Here is a 26,353-nt window from a genome sequence, read left to right as displayed (position 1 = left end):
GAAGCTAACAAGGAAGGATTTTGACGAAACTTGGCATATTTGTAGAATAGTTAAAAATAAAAGAGCTGTATTTTTTTTTATCGGCAATGGTTCAGGTTTAAGGGGTGAAACTGCCCCTCCAAGTTTCACCTTCTCTATGCTGTCTCGATAATCTGTTGCGGATGAGGAAAAACTTTTGAAACAAAAATTGTACGTTTTTTTGTGCCATACAATTTTTGTTTAAAAAGTTCTTCCATCTGCAATAATTATCGAGATAACATAAAGGGGATGAGATTTTGAGGGGCAGTTTCACCCTTTAAAGCTGAGCCATTGCCGATAAAGAAAAGATGTGTCTCTTATTTTTGGCTACTCTACAAATATGTCAAGTTTCGTCGAAATCGGAGACACACACTTCGCGGATTGCAATCCCTTGTAAGTGATTTTAAGGATGTAAGATCTGACTATGAATATCAGTTCATCAGTATTTCGTGTGAACGCGAGCTTCCGGCGTCGCGATCTCCGCGATTCAAAAAACGTGCTCATTTCTTGCGAGAACAGAGATTGCGTTCGGTATCGAATTCGCGCGCACGCTTTTCACCGCTCTCTCGAAGCTACCCGAAGCGGACCGTTTCAGACCTGTCGACCGGACATCGTTGAAGGTATCCTCGTAGCGGAGTATCGAGATTCTCGCCGCAAACTGATTAATTCCTTCGTGTTGTGCTTTCGATAAGCACAATCGTTAACACCCCGACGAGACGACGTACCGCAGCCATCTCACGTCCTTTTGCGTGAACATTGCGATAGAAGAGAGAGGGAGGAAGAAAGAGAGAGAGAGAGAGTGTGTATGTGTGTTTTTACAGAATTTTATTTAAATAATAGAATTACTCAGATAGAGACAAACGAAAGTAACAGCGACATATGGAGTCAGCAATTGGCTAGAAAACTTTCGGCTATCGTCGAAATTTGCGATTTTAATGAGCGTCAAATGTTCGTTTGTTCTTTTTTCTTCTCTCTTTTTTTTTTTTGTTTGTTTTTACTCTACAGTGACTCCAAATAAAAGACGATTCTCTTTTATCTCGAGCCACTCTACGACAAAGCCGTGAATCGCGGGACTCGAAGAGGCTTCTGAAAGTTTCCTCGTTAGTGCAGAATAAGCGGCAGCCGCAGCGAATATGAACGATGATCGCGGTGAGAGGATGTTTTCATCGTTGCCCTTCTGCAATTTCTTTGTTTTATTTTTCTTTTTTTTTTTTTTTTCGTTCGCGATCTCGCTCGATCGTTCGACGGCGACGGCGACTCGTCTCGTCGCGATCGTCCACGTTGTCGCAGGTGGATCGCGCGAAGCGTCCGCTTAGCCTCTCTGCATCACATCGGCGCGAGAATAGTCTTTCAATCATCTTCCTTTTTTCTTCGCCCTCTTGTGTAAATGTTTAATTACGAATATGTACCGTACGTACGTGCATGGATTAAGTAACGTGTATGATAGCTAATCGCGTGCAAACGAAGTAACGTCGATGGAGGAACCGTTTTATACGGAATCACGAGAGATCGTACTACGAATAACAAATAATCTAACGAGAGTATACTGTAAAGAAAAGCGCATGAAAAATTTATGGAAAAAAGCTATAAATAATATAGAGGATATATAGAGAAGATATTTAGTTATAGAGCGATTATATATATAATCTATATACGCGTATATATGTATGTACAATATATGTGTATAAGGTATGTACATGTATTGTACGTATGTATATTTACAGAATAGTGTCGAATATTATATATATATATATATATATCGATAGCTAGAGCATCGAGAGATTAAAACAAGCGTAGTGTTAGCGTCGAACGAAGAAAGAACCGACACGGAACGAACGAAGTGACACACTCATTTCGGATTTTTAGGAAGAGTCATTTTTATATATGCCACACGTAACACAATACACACACACACACACACACACACACACACACATACACACATATAGGTACACGATTTTGCGATAGAAGATGTAGCAAGAGCAACGGAGGCCCTCGGGAAATACCGCGGGCGTCCCATCCGTTTTTCTTGATACGTTTTGTATGTGAAAACGAATAAATGACTGTAATTATTCTAAGACCATCTGTCATATTTGCAGCACGCCGGAAGGGAGAATTTCCGCCGGCAAATGCTCGATCGATGCCGATTCGAAAATGCAAGCGTACCCTTTGATCAGCGCGGATTCGATCGCGCTGCGAGAACAATCGTTACGCGTAAGCGCGATAATTCGGTCAAGCCACGGATTCCACGGAGGTAAATATTACCTTTCTTATGCAACGCGAAGGACGAAGCGAGTTACAACAATAACGACAATGAGCAGGATCTTCCTCTGTAAAGCGCAGCGCGAAATAAGGAGGAGAGAAAGAGGAGAGATGTGTCCCGCGAGAGTTACGCAACGACACCTAACTGCGGCGGCACCTCGCGCATTTCAGAGTTCAATATCCTTCCACCATCCACAAAAATCCCCATCGCCTCGTCCTCCTGCGCGGTCCCTGCAGTCGTTGCTGCCTCTTCGCAAAGGTAGGAATATGGCGAGTCTTACGAAATCCACCACAAGCGTAAAATTTGAAAATAAATAACAGCGGCTTCAAGACACGTCGGAAAATACGCGCGGACTCGCGACAGTCCAGTCGCATTCTGACCTCACGATCTTGATCTCCAATTTCCACAGAGATCCTCGTTATATGCGCGCTGGCACTTCGCCGTGCAGTTCGAGTTTCGCCGCTTCCTCCCAACCGTTCTTACGATCTTATTTATTTTCAAGAGTGTCGCACTTTCGGTGTGTCGCGCGATTTATTTAGCGAGCGCCAAACGTTATAGCGCAGCCGGAAGCACGAGAGGACCGCGACCTCGTTAGCGTACTGGCGAGAGATTCAAGAAAGACGAAGGATCCTTCGCTCACAGCAGGACCTCGCGGCTCTCTGCCGCGAGAATGGCCACTGCAGGTATGTGACTCGCTCGTAATCGCGGGCCGGCAACAATCGCGCGCTTTCCGCGTCCCCGCCCGAACTTCGCCCGGCTCTTCCGCGCGCCGCGCGGTAAGATTACGCGGTCTCGCTCTGCGGGTAATAATAGTTTGCAAAATAACCGCGCGATCCTTTGTTGTCGCCCGGCTACGGATCCTGGACCTGGGCGGGCGCGTCCGACCGGATTACCGGATAAATTACGTCGCGAGAGTCGAGAGAGTCATCCTGCTGCTCGCTCAGGACCCGCGCGACCACCATGTAACCATTGTTCCGCAAACTCGATCGTCTCGTACCGACGCAGCTTCGAAAATACGGCATCTCGCGCCCCCGTCGCTTCGCCCCTAGCGAATCACGCGCGTCTCCTCGCGGATTTGCCCCCGTGACCGAGTTCCCTATTTTTTCCCCTCTGTTTCCGTGTATAACAACTCTATTAATAATCAATGCAATTTAATAATTGCGCGAGACGCGGACGATGTGATGCGCAAACATCGTCGGGGGTCCGCCCGACGAGCGCGCGCGCGAGAGTGAGCGAGAGGGAGAGAATATATTTGGAATAATTTCTCGGCCGGAATTAATGCAACGTTCTAGTTCTGAGCAATTCGTTTCGTTCTCTTTTGCCGTTGACACAGATAGAGAGAGAGAGAGAGAGAGAGAGAAAGAGAGGAAGAGACAGAAAACAGCGCGATATCAGTTGAAACGTGAGATCGAAAATCGCAAAAGTGCGTCTCGGATGTACGCTCATCTGATCGCGAATTTTTCCCCGCTATCGGCGCGCCGCTTGAACGCGCGAGATGCAGAGGTGGCAAGTTTTAATTATCGCGCGAGATAACGACGACGACGACGTAATGTCGCGCGGATTACTTGTGTGCCATCCTCGGTGGACGGCCGCGACGGACGAGAAAGTTTCGCGACAATAAGTCAACGTGTCTCTCCTTGGGTCGCATTTTATTCCATTGCAGTGGCAACTGGAGAACAGAGCGCGCATGCATCGGCGTTGTTCAGTCGGAGACGTCTCGATGAAAATCGTCGCGCGCGAATCCTACGTCTACAAAGTAGACGTGTCGTGAGTCGGATCGATCGGCCGATGAATAGTTAAACGTGTGCTTCATTCAACACGCGAAGCCTATTTTAATCCGGCGGGCGCAAATTCGTTACGCAAGGCAGATTTTCGGATCAATAGCGACTTCGTGTTGCGGCGGTTGCGCAAATCGATATCGCGCAAACAGTTACGCAAAATGCAAAACATATAAGTAATTCGTCGGGATCTCAGTGTCTGTTTCGAGCGCACCGACGACGAAGTCGCGTCGACCGAAGGAACGTGGCTTCCTCGAAAAAAATAAACTCGTTAAGCTGACAATGCGACACTCAATATTTTTTCTTCGATCACATCAGCGGAGATAAAGCGGGGGTGCTGTGCGATTAAAGCCACGTAAAGACGAAAGCTCCTGGGGAATCCGGCTCGACGCGTTTGCAATTAAAAATTGATATTCGCCGGAAGGATTCCGCGCTGAAAATTATTTCGGGACTTCCCCACGAGAAATTGTCGGATTTTCGGCTGTTAGTCGGCGAAAATATCGAGGGAGAGAGATATCATCGTCAGGTAGGAACTTTTCAACGCTCGGCGCCGAGTATCTGGTGACTTTTAAGTAAGGTGCAAATGAAATTCTCGTTTAAGGCCAAGTCGGTCCGCAATTATCCGAGGCACGGAGTCGCGTTATTCACTTACAGTCGTAAAGCTGACTTCGTCGGCGCGGGGAAACCCTTTCACCCGTGAGAGGGAGAAAGAAAGAGAAGGAAAAAAAGGAGATAATTCTCAGCGAATTGGAGCATTCGGCAGATTTTCGTCGCGGACGAATCAACCAGCAACCTTACCGAAAGTGACAGAGAACAGCGCAGCGAGAGAAATTACGCACATTTAAGACACACGTGCGTTTCATTCGTTACACAGAAATATTAGTTACTCTTCATCGCGAGAAGTCGCACAGGAGAGACACGTTCCTCCGCATATCCGAATAGCGAAAGAGGAAAATCGAGCCTTTGCTTAGGACTTCTTTTCTGGATGCGAAAACTGAATATCTTTCTGGCTCTCAAGGCTGAAAAACAGTGTTACACATGACGCTCATGCAAGTGAAACAGAATTTGGAATCAGCGAGAGGGCATACTTAACGTTGTACATATAATTACGTTATAATGGCAGACCTATTCTGCAATTCTTTGAACGCGAATGTCGTTATCATTACATTGCCGTTACATTGCGTATAAATGTAATACTTGACGAAAAAGGCGCATAGCAACGGCGACGACGACGACGACGACGACGTGACAGTAACGATACCGCCGCCGTTAAAAGTTGGCAGAATACATCCGCAGATCGGAACGAGCGATCGCGAGTGGGAAGACGGCCTCGAGCGGACCGGCCGACGACGAAGGCAAGCGTTTCCTCGCTCGCGCGACAGCGAGAGCCGAGAGGTGCACTCTCGGCGCTCGGCCGCCACGGCGGCTGCAACGTGACCGCGGCACCACGTGACCCGCACGTCCAATTGGATCGGCCGCGGATCGGCGGTCACGTTGCACTCGGCGTGGCTCAGCCGCCCCCGCGCGCCCCTGCACGCTTCCCCCTCGTCCATCGGTCCTCCGCGACTAGTGCGTTCGCATATGCGATCGACTGTTAGCGCGAAGCGGTGCGGTGTTTTGTGCGCGAGGCAGTTTATCCGCGTGATCCCCCCGTCATCGGCGATTTCGCGAATCTGCAAAGAGTGCCCGCGGCAACTTCCCGACTCGCAGTCGCGATGTCCCGAGTATTCGCGATCCGCGACGCGCGACGACGCCTGCCTCGGTCGACGCGACGTCGGTGAAGGCGAACGATCGCGTCGCTGCTGAACTTTTGATCGTTGGACGCGTTATCGCTCCCCGTTTGTCCCCTCGATTGTTTCCCCTCTCTCTCTCTCTCTCTCTTTCTTTCTTTTCCTTCCCGCGATCGGCGGGATCGCACGTCGCATCGGCGGAATTGCGCTGTGCGTGCGGCCGCCGCACGTGGCGCGCCGCGCCGCGCCGCGCCGCGCCGCGACGCGTCGCGAGTGAATAATTCATCGGCGAACATTGTACGCCTCGCGGTCGCTCCTTTTCCCGCTCGTCGTTCGCGTGGGAATTAGCATGGTAATTCCCAGCGCGTGATTAACGGCAGGCAGAGCGAGCAGGCGTCGCGAGTGAATCGTCTCTCTAGGTCGATTCGGCTGCTGGCTCGCGCGGCCTCGAGCCTCGAGCTACAACGAAGTAGAACGAATCGGGTACGGGTGAAGCGCGCGTCGTAAGACTTCGCGCCGCGCTAATTCGCCGTGGAATTCGCAACCGCGACCACGCAGCGACGTTACTTCGACGCGCGTCGCGCGAGTGAGAGGAAACCGAATCGAGGAGCGCGCGTGATTGCTGGACGAGTGCGACGAGGGAACGGCGTGGCCGCCGCGACGATGCGCGTCGTCGAGACGACGCGCACTTCGAGGCAAGCCCGCTACTCGCGCTACCTCACCGGCTGAGCCTCCTCCACGGGTTCCTGAGGCTTGTGGACCACTGCCGCCGGACAGATCGCCGGGCGCGCCAGCTGGTCTCTCTAAGAGCGAACGCGCGTGGAACCGCTTTCACCAGCCGTTCCAACGAAAGTAAGGGAGAAAGTGCGCCGCGCGCAATTCGCGCGTTGCGGGAGCGCGATGCAATTTAGACGCACCGTTAATCGGACCGCGGGAGGAAAATGCGAGATACGATCCGCCACTTTCATCTCGTCGCGCGCCAACTTCATCCCCGCGCGACTCGATCTCCGTTCATCCCCCAACTTGGATCTGCGAGATCGGTGGTTTGTGGTTAATCTGTGGACGGTACAAGTGCCGACAGCGCGATCAGCGCGTTCTGTTTCCACTGATTCGCGACTTGTCGAAGCGACAGGTGTTTGGAAAAATGCGTTATGCCGGGACAGAAATGTTTGCGCTGAGAAAGAATTCTATTAAAATTAAACAAATATTTCTTCGAATACGACTGTGTGTCGAATACATTTATTCAGATTGAGCGACTAATTAATCTCAAATGAAATGCAGAGGTTCTCTCTGAATGTAAACTTTTTTCTTGAACTTTTAGAAAATAATCGCTTAATTTAAATCAATGCGTTCGCACAGTCGTATTCGAACAAATATTTGTTTAATTTTAATACAATTTTTGCTCAGTGTATTTATTGTGCATTTCACTCCGGTCGACGTTTGTTGCGCGAATATAAAGCGCATTGGTCTGTATAACTTTGAGTGATTTCGCAGGAAATTACAAATCGGCCATTCTCGACCGCTTGGTAGGCTTAGTGTTAGGATTAATTAATCCGTCCGGATTTAACCCCATCTGCCTCGTCGGCTTGTACGCGTCCACCCACGGTAAGCTCGGTAATTTATTTTGCACTCGCATTGTATAACTTACACTTCGAGCTCCTTGCTTGTAAGTTTCTCGAGGAGGAGAAAATGAGACCGACGGGCTCAGGGAATCTCCTGCGAATTCTCGCCCGCGGCGAATTTCGCACGGGTAAAAATTAATCCCTCGAAACCGCGCGTCTCCTCGCGTTAATCGAACGAGAATCCGCGACAGATTGCGTGGTCAAGCGGTTGAAAAAGGAATTAAACTGGGTGAGAATTCAATCCAGGAAAAGGAAAAAAAAAAAGAAGAGGAACATCCCCGCACGTGTCGACGCGGAGCGACTCGGAGAGAGTGGCTCGTAATCCATCGATCGGCGTTTGCAAAATTCATCGGGCCGTCGTGCCAAGTCGCAGGAACGTCATTGCGAATTTATCGGCGGGAAATATTAATCTTATTAATGCCCGCCCGAGAGCCTTGTTATCGTCATTTGTGTGGCAACGGGCCAAAGAACGGGCCTCTCGAGCGCATTTCCCAGGAACAGGTCGCCACTCGTCTCCAAAGGGTTGACTTATCGACTCGTCCTCTCGACGTGTGGATACTTTCGGTGAAATGGATGTTTCCAGCTTGGTCCCAGCTCGACCCTTATCAATTAACGCGTGCGGCTCACCCATTCCTCGCCTCGCCGGCGCTTTGTCTCTTCGGGAAGGATACGGACCGGACGCGCTTTTACTCACTGTCGTGTCGTCGCGATTAAACACGCGGATCCATCAAAGCGCGTTTAGCACTCTTATGGCGATACCAGCCAATCTCTCTCTCTCTCTGTCTCTCTCTCTCTCTCTCTCTCTCTCTCTCGCTCTCTCTCGGGATATCTCGTCCGTCGACGCCTGATAGGCGTCAGGATAACTCGACGGTCGTCGTTGTCGTTTTTCGCACGCTTCTTCCTTGCTTGATCCGGAGAACGCGCGAACTTGATAAGAATGCAAAAACGTCGACGTTCGCTTCTCACATGGACGCGCGTGATTCCGCGAGAGTTTCGCGAATTCGCAAATTTGGCGCGTTTCCTCACGACGACCACGAAGACGACGTCGCGGGGTCGTTAAGGGGTAGTATCATCTTGTCGCTTTGGAAAAAGTTAAAAAAATTTTTGTTTGTTCGAATGGTCCCTCAGGATTGGTTAAGATTGGTATTCGAAAGGTTTTATGTGGAGGAAAAACTTGAGAGGATGAAATGCAACGATCGGCGGCGACGCACGGTCGCAATTGGACGCGGGATGGGAGCGCTGAAGCGACGACACGCCGATTCCGCCGGCCGAAATTGGCATTTATTTAGGCAAGATTTTTTATGCACGTCGAATAGTGTTATCGCGGAGCGGCAGGCGCGGTATGCCACAGGTGGTTGATTAAATTCGCGCGATAAACCGCGGCGACGCGGCGCCGATCGCGCGCATCTCGCTCTTCGTCGATATCCGGGAAGCATTCCGTCGCCGGAGCCAAGAAGCGGAGCGGGCAGAGATCGTCGATGATGCGAATCCGTGTTAGATACAACGCACAAAGTTTCATGCGCAGGTGCTTCGCGTACACGCGAACACATCACTCTCGGCGCCGTCGCGGCCGACGAGCTATAATTAGACTAGTCATCGACTGCGACGGCTTTACGCAATACCGACATTCCGATATCTTACCAGAATGTTATCACACTCGGGAGAAAAACCAGCGGGGAAAAAGTGCCGATTCCCCTCGACACGGACGTTCTGAAACAATACAACTTCCCGGCGCCGCGCAGAGCAGCCAGGGCGACCGCCAAGGTTGTGCGGAAGCGCGAAATGATTGCGTTTTTGAGACCTCCTGGGCCATCATCATTCGGTGTCACATACAGTCTGTTCAACAAGAAAGCGTGGGTGGATATTTTTGTGGAGAATCTTAGTAGCTTTCATCTACCTTGTACCATTTGAATCTTGAAGCTAACTTCTTTTGCGCAGTGTACATGAAAAAGTTGCGTTGAGTAGTCGTTAAAAGTAAACATTATTTTTAAAAATGAGTAAGTAAAATATTTGAAGCGTTAGGAGACGGTGTTTCTTATTAACCATTCTAAAGGACCAAAATTAACAATCGCAGCAACTGCTGGAACAATTAAAAAGTCAGAGGCTTTCGCGAAGGAAAATGAGTAAATATAGATTCAAAACCGCTGGAAATGTTGACGACCTGCCAGAAAGTGGGCTGTCTCATGCAGCGAAGCAGGACAAAGCGATCTTGTGTCTCTTTCAGACAAATCCCAGTCTTACTCTGCGTTAGACCCAAGTAAAACTCCGCCGAAAAGGCGGCAACATATCTCGCTCAATACCATCAAAAACCGCCTGCATGAAAATGACGTGGTATCACCACATTTCGGTCCACCATGAAAAAACCGCTGCTGTCAGAAAAGCTCTCGAAAATGGCATAACTATGATGGATTGGCCGGCATTCTCTCCAGACGCAAATCCCATCGAAAACATGTGGTCATACCTTAAGATGAAACTTAAAGGAAAGCGTGTCTCTACTTTTAAGCAGCTGTGCATAAGAATAAAAACAATATGGCGTTCTTTACCAGAATACGCCGAAAATCTGCGGTCGAAAATATGCAAAAATGGTGCCAAGCAATAATTGATGATGGAAGCAGCTGGATCAAATATTAGATAATTGCGCATTACTAAAAATCTTCTATCTTCGTTTAAAGAAAACAACTTGACTTTATCTTTTATTCTTTTCAGATTATCATACCAACACTTTCTTGTCGAACAAACTGTATGCTTGAATCCAGCTAGCATTCAATATTTATCCTGCGTCGTAAAGCGATAACGCTAAATTAGACAGACATTAGTAAGATTAATAAAAACAAAATAATCGACGATAATGATGACCGAGTTACTTCATCAGACGTCTAAAAGTAAAATAATGTAGCAGAGAAAGCAGCCCGTCTTCCTTTACGTTATATAAATTCTCTTATCAATATTATCGAAAACACGTGCGAACGCGGAAATACTAGAGAGCTAAGAACGCGAGAGCGAAGGAGAGAAAGAAGAGATTCTTCTCTGTCTATTAATTTACATATACATACGCGCGACAAGAGGAAGGAGAGGAGGGAGGGTTCGAGGTGCACGCGCGTTGCAACGCGCGATAAAAATTTTTTTTCCTGCCGACGCGCGTCAGTCGTCCGCGCCGGTGTTTTGCCGGCCGCCTCGAGTCGCCGAGCGGAATCCTTTGCTGCGGTCAGCAAGCCGAGTGCACACGTCGTTTCATCGGCACATTATCGCGCGCGCGAATGCGAGGAGAGCGAGAGAGAGAGAGAGAGAGAGAGAGAGAGAGAGAGAGAGCCGTCCCACTTACATCACACATCCAGCCGGACGAAAGGACGATTATGTGAGCGTTGCAACGGCCGCGCGTGACGTTGCTTTCTTCCTCGGCCGGTCTCGCGGAGTTGCGGAATGCGAAAATCATCGCGAGTGACTTGGATCCGACTTGGATGCGACTCGCGACAGAATCACCTCGCGCTCGCGGCGTGGTCGCTCTGCTCCTGAGGTGCGGCGATTATCTCGACGTGGAACGATTTACTCCGATTAATCGGAGCCGCCTCGCGCTCTCTCGTCCTTTTATCGCGGATCGCGAATAAATAAATCGGAGGACACTATCGACGCGCGTCCACGTCCGCGTCCACGTGCGGCCTCGTTGGCGAAACGAATTCCGCGATAGATCGTTCGGAAACACGGCTGTTGATCCGCCGCGCGGCTCATGAATAATGCGCCGAAAGATAGCTCTCGCGCGCGCGCGCGCGCGTAGGCTAATCTCGAGGGCTAATCTCGAGTGATTTCGTCGTCACCGCCCGGCGCGGGCGCGGGAAGCGCGACACGCACGCACCCCCGAGGTGCAACGAGGTGCGGCGCAGTGGTGTGACTAACGTTCGAGCCAGCCCCGCGTTACCCTGCGACGCGAGCGTGCGCGCTCGCGGGGTGCTCGAGGGATCGATCTTGATTATCTCGTCCCGTTGACGGCGCTCGTCGCGGAATAATAAATCCGTCCCGCTTGCTCGCCCGGCCGCTCTTAATAATTCTCAGCAATTAATAATGCAGGGGCATCACTTTTTTAAAGCCGAGGGCTGTGGCTGTGAAGACTCCATTGTGATCCGGAGCGACGCTTCGAAGCCTGTGCAAAATGCGAAGCTCGCCGGCGACGACGTCGCGAGTCGCGACGCGCCGATCGAGATCCTCCGAATTTTCGCGTCGCGCTCCCCATCGAGAGTTAAGGTAAACGCACCGAATTACGGCCGTGTTAAGCAGAGACTAATTTTTGAGAGTTTAGTTTTGAAAAAGAGGCAAGACTGTGAATCTTATTGAAAGTTATTCTTGTCAAACTGGCGAAAATACACATACAAATTAGAGATAAAGAAGATTATTTATTTATATAGAAGAATTAAACGGGAACTGCAAATGTTCCGAATTACGCCCACTGAAATTATCGGTCCCAATTTACGCCACTTTGACTTTATGTACCAAATGACGCCATTCTATATTATATTATATAAAAATCATATAACTATATAATATTATATCTTTTTATCATCTTTTATTGTAGTTTAATCGTACGAAACTACTTTATATTACTACCCAAAAATATCTCATCTTATCATATTATAATTCATCATGTTATAAGGTACAACGTCACTTCATAGATTGGTAATCATTTAGAAGCAAATTCAGTCGAAAATAGTGACAGATCCTTGATACAGGCTTTTGAAATTGGTTTTCGCGGAAAATCGCATTATATTTTCGTATATTTACTTTAGCGGAGTCATTTGACACACTGTCTCACTTTCCGGCTTCTTTCCGGCAGTTTTTAAACACTTTTACTCAGCTGCGTTTTATTACACGCATAGAACAAGTTAAGGTGGCGTAATTCGTAGTACGTTTACCTTACCGTAAAAATTCGTTGTCGAATTCTCCCCGATTCCGCTTTTTCGCCGCCTTCTCTCTCTCTCTCTCTCTCTCTCTCTCTCTTTCTCTCTTCTCGCTCTTTATTTGTCTTTTGCGCTCGTTCACAGCGCGTCGCTGCGGATATAAACGCGGCCGCGGGGTGAGATTAATGCACCCGTGTCATAATGCTCCGGGCCCCAGATCGGTTGCCGGGGAAATTAACCGCGGCCGTCGGGCCGTTTTGTTTTAACTGTCTTCGATCTCTCGCGAGACGCGCGAGCGATCTCGCGCGCCTCGTCCCCGCGGGCTTTTCGCGGTGTTCGAGTTATTCCGAGTGAAATGTGCGTTGTTTGGAATTTTGGACGTCGCGCCCCACGTGAGAATAAAAGTAAATACGCGCGTATGTGTACTGCGCGCTAATTTGCGATAGCCGCGAACCTCCGATTTCGAATCTTGCGGAACTACGGAAGCCGTCGTTACGAAAACAGGTATCTTACTTACTTTCACCGAGAGGAAACTCGGCTATCGTCGATCGCGCTCGGAGCGAAGCGAAGTCCTTTAATCTCGCGGAAGGGAGATTTCTTCTTTATTATTAGCGAATCAGAAGCGCACACGGCGAGAGTCTAAATACACTTTTATTTACATATTTAACATTATATTGAAAGAGCTGTTGGCAATTTAAGAAAAGTATTTAAAAAAAGAGAGAGGGAGGGAAAAACTCTCTGGAGATTTCCGTGTCGATCGTTTAGGCGCAGGTTGAACGTCGATGAAGATTGACGGAGAAAAGACACAATTCCCCTCAAGTTCGCGGATGAACCGAGGCGTCTCCCTCCCTCCCTCCCTCCCTCCCTCTCTTTCTCTCTCTTTTTCTTCCTCATCGCGGGTGTCTCGCGAGAATACATCCGGTGAAATCTGGAATTCGAATTTTCCACGTGACAAAATCTCCGTGGATCGAAGCGGTCGGCCGGTTCCTCGGCCTTGCGAGATCGCCGCACGCGAGCCGACTTCTATTTTCCGGCTTAGCGTCGAAACAAACGGAAGATTGGGGGAACCTTTAACGCTCGTCTCGTCGGGCGGGGAGTGGTACGGAAGGTACATTTGTAAGGGCTCCCACGGGAATCGATCCGTCTCGCTGTACTTCCTCGGGCTTCGAGAGATCACCGACGAGGCGACGCGCCGGCCGGCTCTCGTCTTCTCCGAGACGATTGATAGCACGAGGAAGCTCGCGAGACGGCGCGTTTCCCGGCGCCGATCTCGTCGTCGTAATCGAGACGGGATCTCGTGGAAGGGAAAAGCCGAGCACCGTGAGTGCTCTTCTCCTTAGATGCGGAATGTATTCCGGAAGCGAAAGTATCTTCCAAAAATTACAGATCGTCCTCATTCCGCTCGTGGAGAAATTGCTCGTGATTCCTGTGTTAAAGGAGAAAAGATGGTCCTCTCAGAGGAGTCATCGATGACTTTTATCTTTTATTTATCATAATAGGAGAAAATCAATATATCTTTGGTCGATTGAGTTTTCGGTCGAATTGAATCGCGATTAAAGAACCTCCGAAAAAAGGGTCGATTTTTCGCCCGTTTTCGGTGGTCCTCGATTTTGGAATCGAATTTTATGCCAAAAGATAGTTCATGATGAGACATTAATTACAGAAAAGTTTTACGTTGAGCATGCGATTGGTTTCAAGGATTTGGAGAGGGTCAAAGTGGTCACTACCTACTAAGAAAATATGACACTAATAACGCTTTATCGCACGAATTTTTGCAAAATTCGCTGTCTATGGGTTCTTTGAGTTGCTGATTATGAATCTGATGTTGAGATTTTTAAAATTCAAGATGTGCAACATGGCGGACACACATAGTGAAACAATCATTTACTTTTATTGGAACTGTTATGTTATGGTTTTTTTGGCTAGCTGATTGAGAATTTTCTATTAGGTTTTCGAAAGTAATTTTTTCAACGACAATTTTTGAGTGGAAAAGGTATTTCTTTTATTGTTTTTTCATAAAAAAAATGTCAAATTCAAATTGACACGTTACAAGGATAACGTGATAGTTTTATTTGTCATATTTAGAAGTTTTTTCATTGCAGTTTCCGTGACACTTTATAATTACATATCATTATATCCAATAATAGTAAAAGTTATCTAAAACTTCAGTTCTGAAGTTATCGGTTTTAAAGTGTATACCACAACATAACAGTTCTAATAAAAGTAAATAATTGTTTCACCATTTGTGTGCGCTATATTACATCCGCCATCTTGAATTTTTTAAATCTAACATCGAATTCGTAATAAGCAACTCAAAGAACCCATAGATACTGAATTTCGCAAAAATTCGTGCGATAAAACGTTATTAGTGTCAAACTTCCTTAATAGATAGTGACCACTTTGACCCTCTATATCTCTGAAACCAATCATAAGCTCAATGTAAAACTTTTTCGTGACTAATGTCTTATCATGAGCTATCATTTCTCATAAAATTTAACTTAAAAATTTTTAAATTAAAAAATCGGGGATTGAAAAACAGGCACTTTTTGCGGAGGTTCTTTGCATCGAGAGACAAAACGCGTCGGATAATCGCAGATCGTTTTTGTTCTCTCGAAGGGACATATAGTTGACGACTGCTTTATTTAGAGAGACGCTTAGTTTCCGATCGAATGGAACAGCGCTTTTGAATTTGCGCATCGCGACCGAAAATTGACGGCGAGCTGCCGCGACGAGCCCTGCGTCGTTCCTATTTCGCGAATACAGCGCGGTGCTTCGTCGCCGGCAATGGACAGCGGCAATGGAATCAATTCTGAAAGCTCTGAGCTCAATTATCCCGCGGATAATTATCGATGTCCATTCCGCAGGGTGCACTTAGGAAAGATGACGGGCAGCAGTAACAACAAAATGGGTCAGGGGGTGACGTCGGTTAGGGGAGACGGCAGGAAGCATACGGTTCATTGGTTCCGTAAGGGACTCAGGTTGCACGACAATCCCTCCTTGAGGGAGGGCCTGGCGGGCGCGTCTACTTTCCGGTGCGTCTTCGTGCTGGACCCCTGGTTCGCCGGAAGCACCAACGTCGGCATCAATAAGTGGAGGTGAGTGAGTGCGATACCGCACTGGGTCGAAAAGGAGGTCGATATTAGCCGAAGGGTCGCTCACACACACACACTCTTTCTCTCTCTCTCTCTCTCTCTCGTTCTTTCTCTGCGCGCTCTATGAAATTTGTCAAGTCGCTGGTGAAGCACCGCACCCACATAAGCGGGCGCGTTGGCGCATCGAGTGCGTCATTCGTATTATCGTCGAGAGATCAGATGATAAATTTTTCAAAGGGCTTCCCTCCTCAGACACACACTTTTCGTTTTCCGTCAGCTTTCTCACGAGCGGATACCGACGTCGAGTGTTGAATTATTTGAAAATGACAAAAATATAAATCATCAATGGATGCAAATCTTTAGTAAATTATCGAGAAATGTGAAATAGCGTAGATCGTCAGTGATTTTATATGATATTTCGATACAAATTTCCAGATACATTTTTTCGTTGGTAGTACTTCGTTATCCCGGCGCGAGGTTGAAATCTGAAACAAATGTAACATCGCGACGACGCTGAGAGAGAGAGAGAGAGAGAGAGAGAGAGAGTGTCGATTATTTAATTTCGCCGATAACTGACTCATCGATATTGTCCTATAAACAGCGCGGTATAGATCTTCGTTGCATCGCGCAATCTCGTTGCATTACTGCGACGGACATTCGAGCGCGGTTCTCGTCGTCGATCGTTCGTCATGTTGATTAAGCGTTATGTAACCGTCTTCTAAGCGTCCGTACGCTTAGATGCTGTCGATAATCCCACTGAATCACAGTTGACAAGGAGGACATTAGCGACAGCGACATCGACCAAAAATGAGTCACGCGGCAACGGCGCATCCCGTATTTGTATGTCGCGTGACTTTACAATGTTCCTCGATTGTTACCTTGAATGACGTCCGACTTGATCGCAGCGCAGATATTTCGCAAAGTGTCACGAGAAATACACCGTTCGTTGTCGTTGTCGCTAATCGTTCTTTGCGATTTCAGGAGGGACCACAGTCTCCGATATTCAACGACGAAAATAATCAAAAATTTTATTGTTTTTCAACTTTCGGCATTTCTATCGCAACTGTCGTTTATTATTCGAGATGAAATTACCGAGATGAGTACCGCGATAATTACGCATCAGCCACGCGTTGTTAAATAATTAAACGCGCTACGGTGGAAAGCCGAAATAATTCCGCCGAGTGAAATTATCGCCAAGATATATCCCCGCAATCTCGTCCCAGAGACGCGAGATCTACTGAGAATTCATGAAGCTCCATCGAAATACCTAGTAACTCGGATCATCCGGACGCTCGATTACTTTATCTCACACATCCTGTTTCTGTAGGTTTCTGCTGCAGTGCCTGGAGGATCTGGATTGCTCCCTGAGGAAACTCAATTCGCGCTTGTTTGTGATCCGAGGCCAACCCGCCGACGCGTTGCCCAAGCTCTTCAAGGAATGGGGCACGACGAACCTGACCTTCGAAGAGGATCCAGAACCGTTCGGTCGCGTACGGGATCACAACATCTCGGCGCTCTGCAAGGAGCTCGGCATCTCGGTGGTCCAGAGGGTTTCGCATACTCTCTACAAATTGGACGAGTAAGTACTTACCACGCAGATCTTAGCGGCCGTGTCCGAGATCAATCTGAGTCGACGGTCCAATTGCGCGATGCAAGTGTGGCAGAAATTCGGAAAGAAATAAATGTCTGGTAAAAATTTGCTTGGTTGAAATCGCACTTTGGTCAGACACGACTGATTATCTTCTCAAGTTTTTTTTCGCCCGAGGAAGGATGAATATTCGCAGTCATTTTCATTTATTCGCTTCGTCACGCATGAAAATTACGAATTTGTAATTGCACTATGAATAATGAATAATGAACTGCATAATGAATAAGTCATGTGTAACAACCGGCGATGAAATCTGCCGATGAATACCTCGGCTGCCGCAAGTGATTTCGCGTCTCTCTCTCTCTCTCTCTCTCTCTCTCTTTTCTCTTTCGTCACACTGCATATTTCAGAATCATAGAGAAAAATGGTGGGAAACCGCCGTTGACCTACCATCAATTTCAAAACGTCGTGGCCAGCATGGAGCCGCCGGAACCGCCGGTACTGACGGTGACCTCCGCCTGCATCGGCAGCGCCTATACTCCTCTCAAGGACGATCACGACGACCATTACGGCGTGCCCACCCTTGAGGAACTTGGTAAGAAAAGATCGATATTATCGATAAGCTTAACGTTCCGCGATAAGCCGGTCCCGCGTTATCTAATTAAATGCGTAACGAGCGACTAAAGTAGAATACGATTTACCGTCGATAGCGGACGGTCGATTGTGTCGATAAACTTTTCGTTTTCGAAACGGCAGCCTCGCCGATGAGTCGGCTCGGGTCGGGCAGAATCGCAGCTTGAGGCGGATTGAAGGATCGCTTCGGACGCTCGCGCGATCAGTGATCGCAATTACACGAGCGACGACAGTTGTCATTGACAACGAACGGACGGCTCGCTTGTTTTGCTGATATTAGGTAATAACCTGATGCATTTCCGACGGAATATTCCGGGCCAACCGGCTACGAATTAATGCGAGTCCGTCGCACCGCAGCGTGGAAAATTCATTCGCGGCAGATTAGCCGTTGCAGCATTAACGCGCTGCCCGTGAGGGAGTAATCAAGTGTTACCGCTGCATGTAATGCGAGTTTATCGTGCGTCGATAGCGAATGTCATGCCGCAGCTGACGTTACGTCGAAATTCGTGTATTATTATTCGAATCCGGAGGGTCGGCGAACGCGACGAGCGAGATCGGCCAGAAAGAAGAAAGTCGGATGTTTCGCTTTCGCGCACGATGTGGTGGATTATTAACCACTTCGGCCGATTGTTCTCTGATCATCGCGCAAATGTCGAGCGTCTCGGTACATGCGGCGTGTAATAGTGCTAATCGTTCGTCTTTGACTCATTACAACGTTCGTCCTAGCTTCCTGGTTTCCCTTACTTTCAAATGTCGCTCGCTTTCTGTTACTTCGCTTTTTTCATTGCTATCAAATGCCAGCGCGTATTATTCCGAAAGCGCGCACAGCTTTCGCCCCTTTCATTTTTTTCTCGCAATTATTCGCGACGTCGCGAAACGTCTAACGTCGTGTTACGTTCCGCCGTAATTGTCCTAACTACTGACGACTTTAATTTTAACGACGGATTCTTTGATCAATTTCGATCCGACTTGATGAAAGTACGGGCGACATTATTCACGCCGGTCTTTGCGAGAGCGCGCCGGCTCTCCGCGAAATCGGATTCTAGGGCGCAGTTAAATAACGAAATTTGATTACTCGCTTTAAATCTACAGTGGAGTCCGTTTTTTTTTTTTTTTTCAAAATTTCAACATCCAGGTTAATTATCGCGAAATATTTAATATCGCGTAGCGGGCAACTAATGAAACTCTTCTTCTCTCTCTCTCTCTCTCTCTCTGCCGCTTTTCTTCTCGAAATGTCTCGGCGCGACGAAACATTCGCCTTCGCTCAAGCGTTCCCATGCTGCTTCCAGGTTTCGACACGGAGGGTCTGCTGCCTCCGGTGTGGGTCGGCGGCGAGAGCGAGGCTTTGGCGCGGCTCGAGCGTCACCTCGAGCGGAAGGCGTGGGTGGCGAGCTTCGGCAGACCGAAGATGACGCCGCAGTCCTTGCTGCCGAGTCAGACCGGGCTCTCGCCTTATTTGCGATTCGGGTGTCTCAGCACGCGGCTGTTTTACTACCAGCTCACCGATCTGTATAAGAAGGTACATGGGGGAGACCTCCTGGCGGCCGTCGATAATGCGATGCACCGAGCGCGCGCCGCGAGGATATATCGTGGAAGTTTTCCCTCGAAATCCTCCTCTCCCACCTCCTTCCCCCCTCTCTCTGTCTCTTTCTCTCTCTTTCACTTTCTCCTTCTCCTTCTTCCCCCTGCTTTAGATCCCCTCCCTACCGCCGCCGCCGTCTTCCGACTTGAAACTTCGCTGTAATAATTAAATGAAACTTGGGAGACACATTAATTATACCGGCGGATTTTTATTTCTGCGGCTTGTCCTCCCTGAAAGTTTCGTGCTTTATGCAGAAGCTCGTATAGCGGCGGGGAAATAATATAAAAGTTCCTAAAAAAAATATAGCGTTAGGATGGGAGCTTCTTCTTCGTTCCTTTCCGACCTGTCATACCTCTCATTTTTTAGCATTGATTCCAATAATTGAGAAGCGACTCGTAGCTTTTGGCTCGATGAGCTACTTTCTTGCGTCTGTTTATTTGAAATTCGTATCCCGATTACGATACACAATGATCGAATTTGAGCCACGTTGATTATTCCCTTAAACCTTCCGTCATCCGACGAAAAATAAATTCTCGCGATATTTTCCTTCCTTCGTGCTTCGTGACGCATTGCGACAATTAATTCACATTTAACCTAATAATTAAATCGCTCCGGAGGGTATGAAATTACAACCAACGGCGGCGCCTCTCTGATTCACACGTGACGAAATAAAATAATACATATCGCATGCGGATCCCCTGCTTCTCGATGCAGTTTTGTCGACGAACGGCTTCCTCGAGTACCTCGTCAACGGTCTTTCTTCCAGATAAAGAAAGCGATGCCGCCGCTGTCGCTGCACGGCCAGCTCCTCTGGCGCGAGTTCTTTTACTGCGCCGCGACGAAGAACCCGAACTTTGATCGAATGCAGGGTAACCCGATTTGCGTGCAGATACCGTGGGACAAGAACGTAGAGGCGCTGGCAAAGTGGGCAAACGTGAGTGGATTTTCGCACCCGACCACAGACGGAAGTTACTTTCGCGACGACGCTTTGGCGCTTCCCTTATACCTACAAGAACGGCCTCCTCCCTCGGCGAACGCTCAAGAAGCACAAACAACTGAAAGGGAGGAGATACCGCGCGCGCGCGCTAACGGCGTTTCAACTTTCTCGATACGATATTAATTTATCGCGCTGGATCCATCGCAAACAGTCGGCCCGTCTAATTATGTCGCATCGGTTGTTACATCGTTATTTTTAACAACGCTCGCGATTTCACGTCGTTGTGCGGAAGAGACTGCATTTTTAGTATCGTCGATAACACGTCGATGACGCTGCTGGCAAAGACGCTGCGCTGTGTTAAAGTTCACCTCCGTTTGACACATTGGCCGCCACCGTGGTCGCCGCGCCGGGTGACTGTTGTCACAATACCGACGTGCCTTATTGATTTATGCACAATACACACTCGCATCCGCTCGATTAGACACAGTACAGCCAATGGGAAGCCAATAAGATGAGAGACAAGGAGCATGCACGTTGGGAATTGCATTCGTTCGCTGTACGTTTGATTGTTCGAAATTCTGGCGAAACTCCCCCGAATATTCCATAAGAATCTATGGGGGACGGTCAAAATGTTGGCGCGTTGCGTTGGAAGAAGTCCAGTCTTTGCGACGACCTCTCCAACGGAGAAGGAGGCCGAAGAGAGAGAGAGAGAGAGAGAGAGAGAGAGAGAGAGAGAGAGAGATCGTCAATTTCGCAATGATATCGCGAAAATCTCGAAAATCTGCTTCCCGGGCGTGTTCGCTTTCCAAATAGGAGTCGCCTCGTCGTCCTCGGGATGACATCCGGCTTTCGCGCGATCGCGTAATTGAAAGCACCAACTACGATCGCGAAACTGAACTGATATTGTCATGTTCTCGCCAGGGCCAGACAGGTTTCCCGTGGATCGACGCGATTATGACTCAACTGAGGGAGGAGGGCTGGATACATCATCTAGCCAGACACGCGGTGGCTTGCTTCCTGACCAGGGGCGACCTTTGGATCTCATGGGAGGAAGGAATGAAGGTAAAATGTCACGGCACGCTTGGCATTTCGTAGCAGCGTGCGCGCTCTCACTTTTTCTCTCTTCTCCGCATTGGCGCGCTCGCTCTTGCCGTTAACGCGAATTTCCCTCCTCTCTGAGCTTCCTCTTTCCGCAAGAGAGAGAGAGAGAGAGAGAGAGAGAGAGAGAGAGAGAAAGCACTTTCTGCCTCGGGATTCTTTTCCTCCTGTATTGTATACGACTTCGCCGAAAGTACGCGTGGTGCGAACTCCGTAGTTCAAGATCCTTCGATCTCGTGTAATCGTGAATTCAGCGGGAGCTTCGGCGAGCGAATTGAAACGACAAAATCGAGTCGCTCGTGCTTCGCCTTGTCACGACGAAGCGGCTCGTCTAATTGCGGAATTGGGAAGCGCTCATTAACGAGTAGATCGTCGATTGTAAAGTGATCGCGAGGCCCTCGCACGCTTAGCGGCTTGTCGGTCGTTCGTTCGTTTCACCGGATTTAACGTTGGGGCCGATTATCTGCCTTCCAGGTGTTCGACGAGCTGCTGTTGGACGCCGACTGGTCCGTTAATGCTGGCATGTGGATGTGGCTGTCGTGCAGCTCGTTCTTCCAGCAGTTCTTCCACTGCTACTGCCCGGTGCGATTCGGCAGGAAGGCGGATCCAAACGGCGATTATATCAGGTAACGAAACGACGAGGCGTCACTCGCGCTCGATTCGATCGCCGACTCGGCGTTCTCCTCGGCGATCTGAAGCGTCGTGCAACGACTGCGCGTACTACGCCCGCTAGCTCGGTGATTAATTTCTCGCTATGGCTATGGCCGGACTAATGGAAATTTTAATCTTGATTGATTTTAATTTCCAACGTATCGGCCGTTAATCCCGCAGCGAGGTGAAGTTCAGCCGCAAGATAAATGGAAGGTTAAATGGAAGCTTAGTCGTATTAAAGGTTAATCGTGCGAAAGATTGTCGCGCGGCGAATCAACTACGACGGGACTACGATGCTGATGACGACGACGACGACGGCGGCGGCGGTCAAGTTCATTAAATCATTAATTTCTTCGCGAAACGAAGTCGTTAACCATCGCCAAACGCGCAAACGCGAGTGAATTTCGTCCTGCGTATCTCAATCGGATATCGATACGTTCTGTTTCAATCTTTCCCTCTAATGTCACCGATATTAAACGCAGCGCAGCGACAGATTTCCGTTACTCGTGTATGTTTCACGAGTTGCCGATAATCCCCGAGAATCCCGCGAAAGAAATCCCGTTGCTTCCGCCTAGCTGTAGGATCTTGCGGGGGAACGATTATTTTCACTCTCGTTATTGTTATCGTTAATCCTTTGCTCCCACCATTCTCGAGACAGGCAACAGCTTATCAGCTGTTGCGATGGTCATTTACGTTCACGTTCTTTTACGTGTATTTCAGCGACAGTAATAAATCAGGTCTTTTCCTTTCATCTCGGTCCATTGCCTCCGTTTTTTCGAGAAAAGAGAGGCTGTAGAATTTTATTTTCGTTAACCCTTTAACGCCCGACTTTTTTATAAGTGTTTTAAGAATAAAATTGGAGTCTTTTTGAACTGAGACTATAAGTAGCGATGACCAAAAAAAATATCAGAATTTTATATTGGTTTCTTTTATCGTTCGTTTTTTGTTTATTGGTAAATGTGACTTGGGTCCTAAAAGCATATACGAAATGGGCAACCTATACAGAGACAAATGAAGGGTAATCTATACGACATAACTCTGACAGTTAGCTTGACATTTTTCAGCTGAAACTTTACTATATTTGTGAGTGAAGTTTATCATTCAGAGCGTCAGAAGCTTACTATTTCAGAAGAATATCTTATAGATCAACATTTAGATAGTCAATCTTCCCTTCATTTTTCGCCGCATAAAAAACGCGTAAAAGACGTAGGTCACCAGGTTTCACGAAAATAGGTTGATTTCTTGATTTTCGTGTCCACTATATTGGATTCGCCATTTTCAATTTCTGTATTCTTTTAATTTCACATTTTGCATCTGAGAAATGAGCTTCCAAATGTATAAAATTATAACAGACACCAATCTGTTCATTTATAGTGTTCACTTCTAGATGTCAGCAACTATGCCTACTTGGAATTTGACAAAGCACGTTATCATTAAAACTGAGCTAAAAACAGACTAAACCGAATCCACATACAATCTATATACCATTTTTTACAAGAAGAATTCACCTTTACAGTGGTAAGCAAAGAAAACGAAAATATCCCCCTTTGGACAAAGTTACGGATATTCTTAAATGCGTTTCTGGTAACTATATAGTTAACCAGGTAACTATAGTTAACCAGGCCAGGTTAAAGGGTTAAGTTGATCATCACCAATCAATTATTTATTCTCTAGTTACTTTATTATAGAAGTTTAGTGATTTTTAGCCTTATTCATCGAATGACAGCTCGCTTAAAGGGCTAAAGTCGGGCTTACCCGCTTATTGCAAACGACGCGGCACGTGCGCGAGGGAACGCGCAAATCCTAAACCTAATCCGATCCTATCGCGTTGCATTGTCGAGACCAGGCGTTATCTGCCGGTGCTGAAGAACTTCCCGACCAGATACATCCACGAGCCGTGGAACGCACCGCTCAGCATACAGCACGCGGCCAAGTGCATCGTCGGCAAGGAGTACTCGCTGCCGATGGTGAACCACAGCAAAAGCTCGCGCATCAACATCGAGCGGATGAAGCAGGTGTATCAACAGCTAAACAAGTATCGCGGTAACGGTGAGTGTAAGTTGACCTTCGCTCGCGCTGGAGGAGTCTTCATTCCCGGGACGTCTCGGCTCTACGTTGGCTTGGCGACGTTGGTCGACGTTGGCCGTCGTGGCCGAGGTCTCGTCACGGTTTCGCGCGCGTTGCTTCCAGTTCTCACTGATGCGCCATCGAGACGATCCGGAATTGAGCTCTGCGACACTGCGATATTTTCTGCTTCGGTGAATCGTTCCTTTCCTCCAACGCGACAAGGAAATCGCGCTAGTGGGAGCTTCTCGGGCGACGAATGAGAAATTGCTCTTGTTGCGGTCTCGAGAGACAAATTCGGCAATTTATCAGATTTCATACATTTGCACTGATTGGAAGGAGCGCATTTCTTTTTTTTTTTTTTTTTTTCATATGATTCGCTTCTTGCGAAAATAAGAAATTATTCCGCGCGAAGAGAGAAGGCTTTGACGAGCCGAGAGGAAGATGAAGCGTAACGCTCGGCAAGATTGCACTGCGGGCATTCGAAAGAACGAGCTGTCTGCGATAACGATGTGTCTAATCGGACGACTTTCTTTTGCGTAGGAACTTCGTTCAAAGGAGAAACCGTCGGTGAGTGAGACACAATTGTTTCTAATCGATAAGTAATGAAATAATGAGACGCGTCTAAAGTCAATTTATTCTCAAGTATTTATTAGTTACTCAAGAGAAAGCTATCGCTCCTGTGATTTTTCTGACAATAGTAACACTTTATCTACCAGGCCTGCTGAACGCATTGCTGGCACCGCTGACGAAGGACACCAACGAAGAAAAGACGAAGCAGCAGGACTCGCCGAGTCAGGAGAACGAGCAGAAGATGGAGACCATCAGCAACCCTACGCAACAGCAACAGCAGCAGCAACAGCAGCAACAGCAGCAATAGCGACAGTCGTTGTAGCGATTCAGCGGACCCGCCAGTGTATTGTGATAACGCGGACGCCTCTTTTGTGAATTTTGTCAGGAGCGATCAAACTCGAGCGGAATTTTTCCAATCGCGCGGATCCTGTATTTGCAATTATTTATTCGGTGATATATACGTGAGCGTGCGTGTGCACGAGCATGCATATATGCATATATGCTCGCGTCCGCTATTCCGACGAGAGTATCTCTCTGTGAACAATAAGCTAGTGAGCGCGTAGAAAACAGCGTGCTAGAAAACAATCCTGTTTAATGAAGTGCGTGGGTTCCATCTGAATAAACTGCCGATTAGCCGCGGAGAAATTTGTCGATTGCACGCGATACAATACAGCCTGGTGCCTCTTGGAAAATTATTATTAATAATAATTAATTGTCGTGTCTTCCTTTTGAGCTTCGATTTTATTATTTTTCCTATCCTGCGATATTGTCTAAGCTTTGACAAGTGTATTGCACGTTCGATAGTCCGAGTGAATTTTATCTTTGTACATATGGATATTGACTTGAATATATTAACTGATTATATTAGCTTTACAATATTTCCTTTTAGGTACGTTCTAAGCGACGACTTGAGTGTTAATCGAAACAAGAGAACGGCCGAGAGCAGCGGTGCGAGAGGCGCCGTGCTATTTTTATAACATTTGTAGAAGGTAGTCGATGTTTTACGGGGAAACATTCAGGCGTGTCCCTCGACCAGTTTGACGGGTTTTGGATACATCGCAGAGCAACTGAAAATAGAAGATATATGTTTTTTATCGCATGTTTTTAGCAATCTCTCGAAAGTAATTTCATATATTTGATTACAACAGGATATCTTCGAAATTGTGAAATATATGCTATTGACTTAAAAATTATGCAATTAAATTTTTCATAAATGTGTGTGATGTTTCTCAACATATCCTTACCCTGCATTATTATTCTTACAAATTTTAAAATTTCTGTAATGATGAAAGATGAAGAAAATTTCACACCAAGTTTCCACTTATGTGTGTAATAATATTATTTTCCAAAGCTGTATTTTTAGAATATGAGTTTTAGACATGAATGCTGCACGGCGCGTTATGACTACATATCACATTTATGCGAAATATTAAACGTTATTTCTAGTACTTTGAATATAACATATTTGAAGTATACAAAATTGATGAGTGACACGTAAAAGTATTTCTTTGTAAGAAGAAACGATTGAACAACCTCCTACAATAAATATATATATATATATATATATATAGTATATACATGATATATAGTTTATTATATAATTTTTATCATATAATAGTCTATTTCATCATTGTCATCAACGTTGTCATCATTGATATATATCGTTATTACTATTGTATATATATAATATTTAATTATACATTCAATAAATACTTTTCTTATTATATTTTGTTATTCAACATCGATTTCTCAATTGTCTGATCTCTTTACAGTCAATATTATCTTGCACGAAAGGAAAGTTTATGAAATTCGAACTTTTTCCTGATATCAGATTTATC

General features: G+C 47.2%; 1 protein-coding gene across 5 annotated transcripts; it reads left to right on the top strand.

Annotated features, from left to right (window-relative positions):
• The first annotated feature begins 1,703 nt into the window (after window positions 1-1,703).
• phr6-4 ((6-4)-photolyase) lies at window positions 1,704-26,072 on the top strand. 5 transcript variants are annotated; one of them, XM_025297080.1, is made up of 11 exons: window positions 1,704-2,964; window positions 15,162-15,392; window positions 16,717-16,968; window positions 17,388-17,572; window positions 18,900-19,129; window positions 19,959-20,126; window positions 21,051-21,191; window positions 21,702-21,853; window positions 23,725-23,927; window positions 24,486-24,512; window positions 24,662-26,072. In XM_025297080.1, the coding sequence occupies exons 2-11, from the start codon at window positions 15,178-15,180 to the stop codon at window positions 24,820-24,822; spliced, it is 1,734 nt and encodes a 577-aa protein (XP_025152865.1). In that variant the 5' UTR covers window positions 1,704-2,964; window positions 15,162-15,177; the 3' UTR covers window positions 24,823-26,072. The 5 variants fall into 5 exon arrangements, with proteins under 5 accessions (XP_025152865.1, XP_019696624.2, XP_025152866.1 ...); XM_019841065.2 differs by lacking the exon at window positions 1,704-2,964 and adding an exon at window positions 5,509-6,641 and having other exon boundaries at window positions 23,725-23,933; window positions 24,662-24,799; XM_011139964.3 differs by lacking the exon at window positions 1,704-2,964 and adding an exon at window positions 5,516-6,641.
• Window positions 26,073-26,353: the final 281 nt, after the last annotated feature.

This window comes from Harpegnathos saltator, unplaced genomic scaffold, assembly GCF_003227715.2.
Source record: "Harpegnathos saltator strain DR-91 unplaced genomic scaffold, Hsal_v8.6 scaffold169, whole genome shotgun sequence".
In the NCBI taxonomy this organism is placed as follows: domain Eukaryota; kingdom Metazoa; phylum Arthropoda; class Insecta; order Hymenoptera; family Formicidae; genus Harpegnathos; species Harpegnathos saltator.
This window is presented reverse-complemented; position numbering and strand designations above follow the sequence as displayed.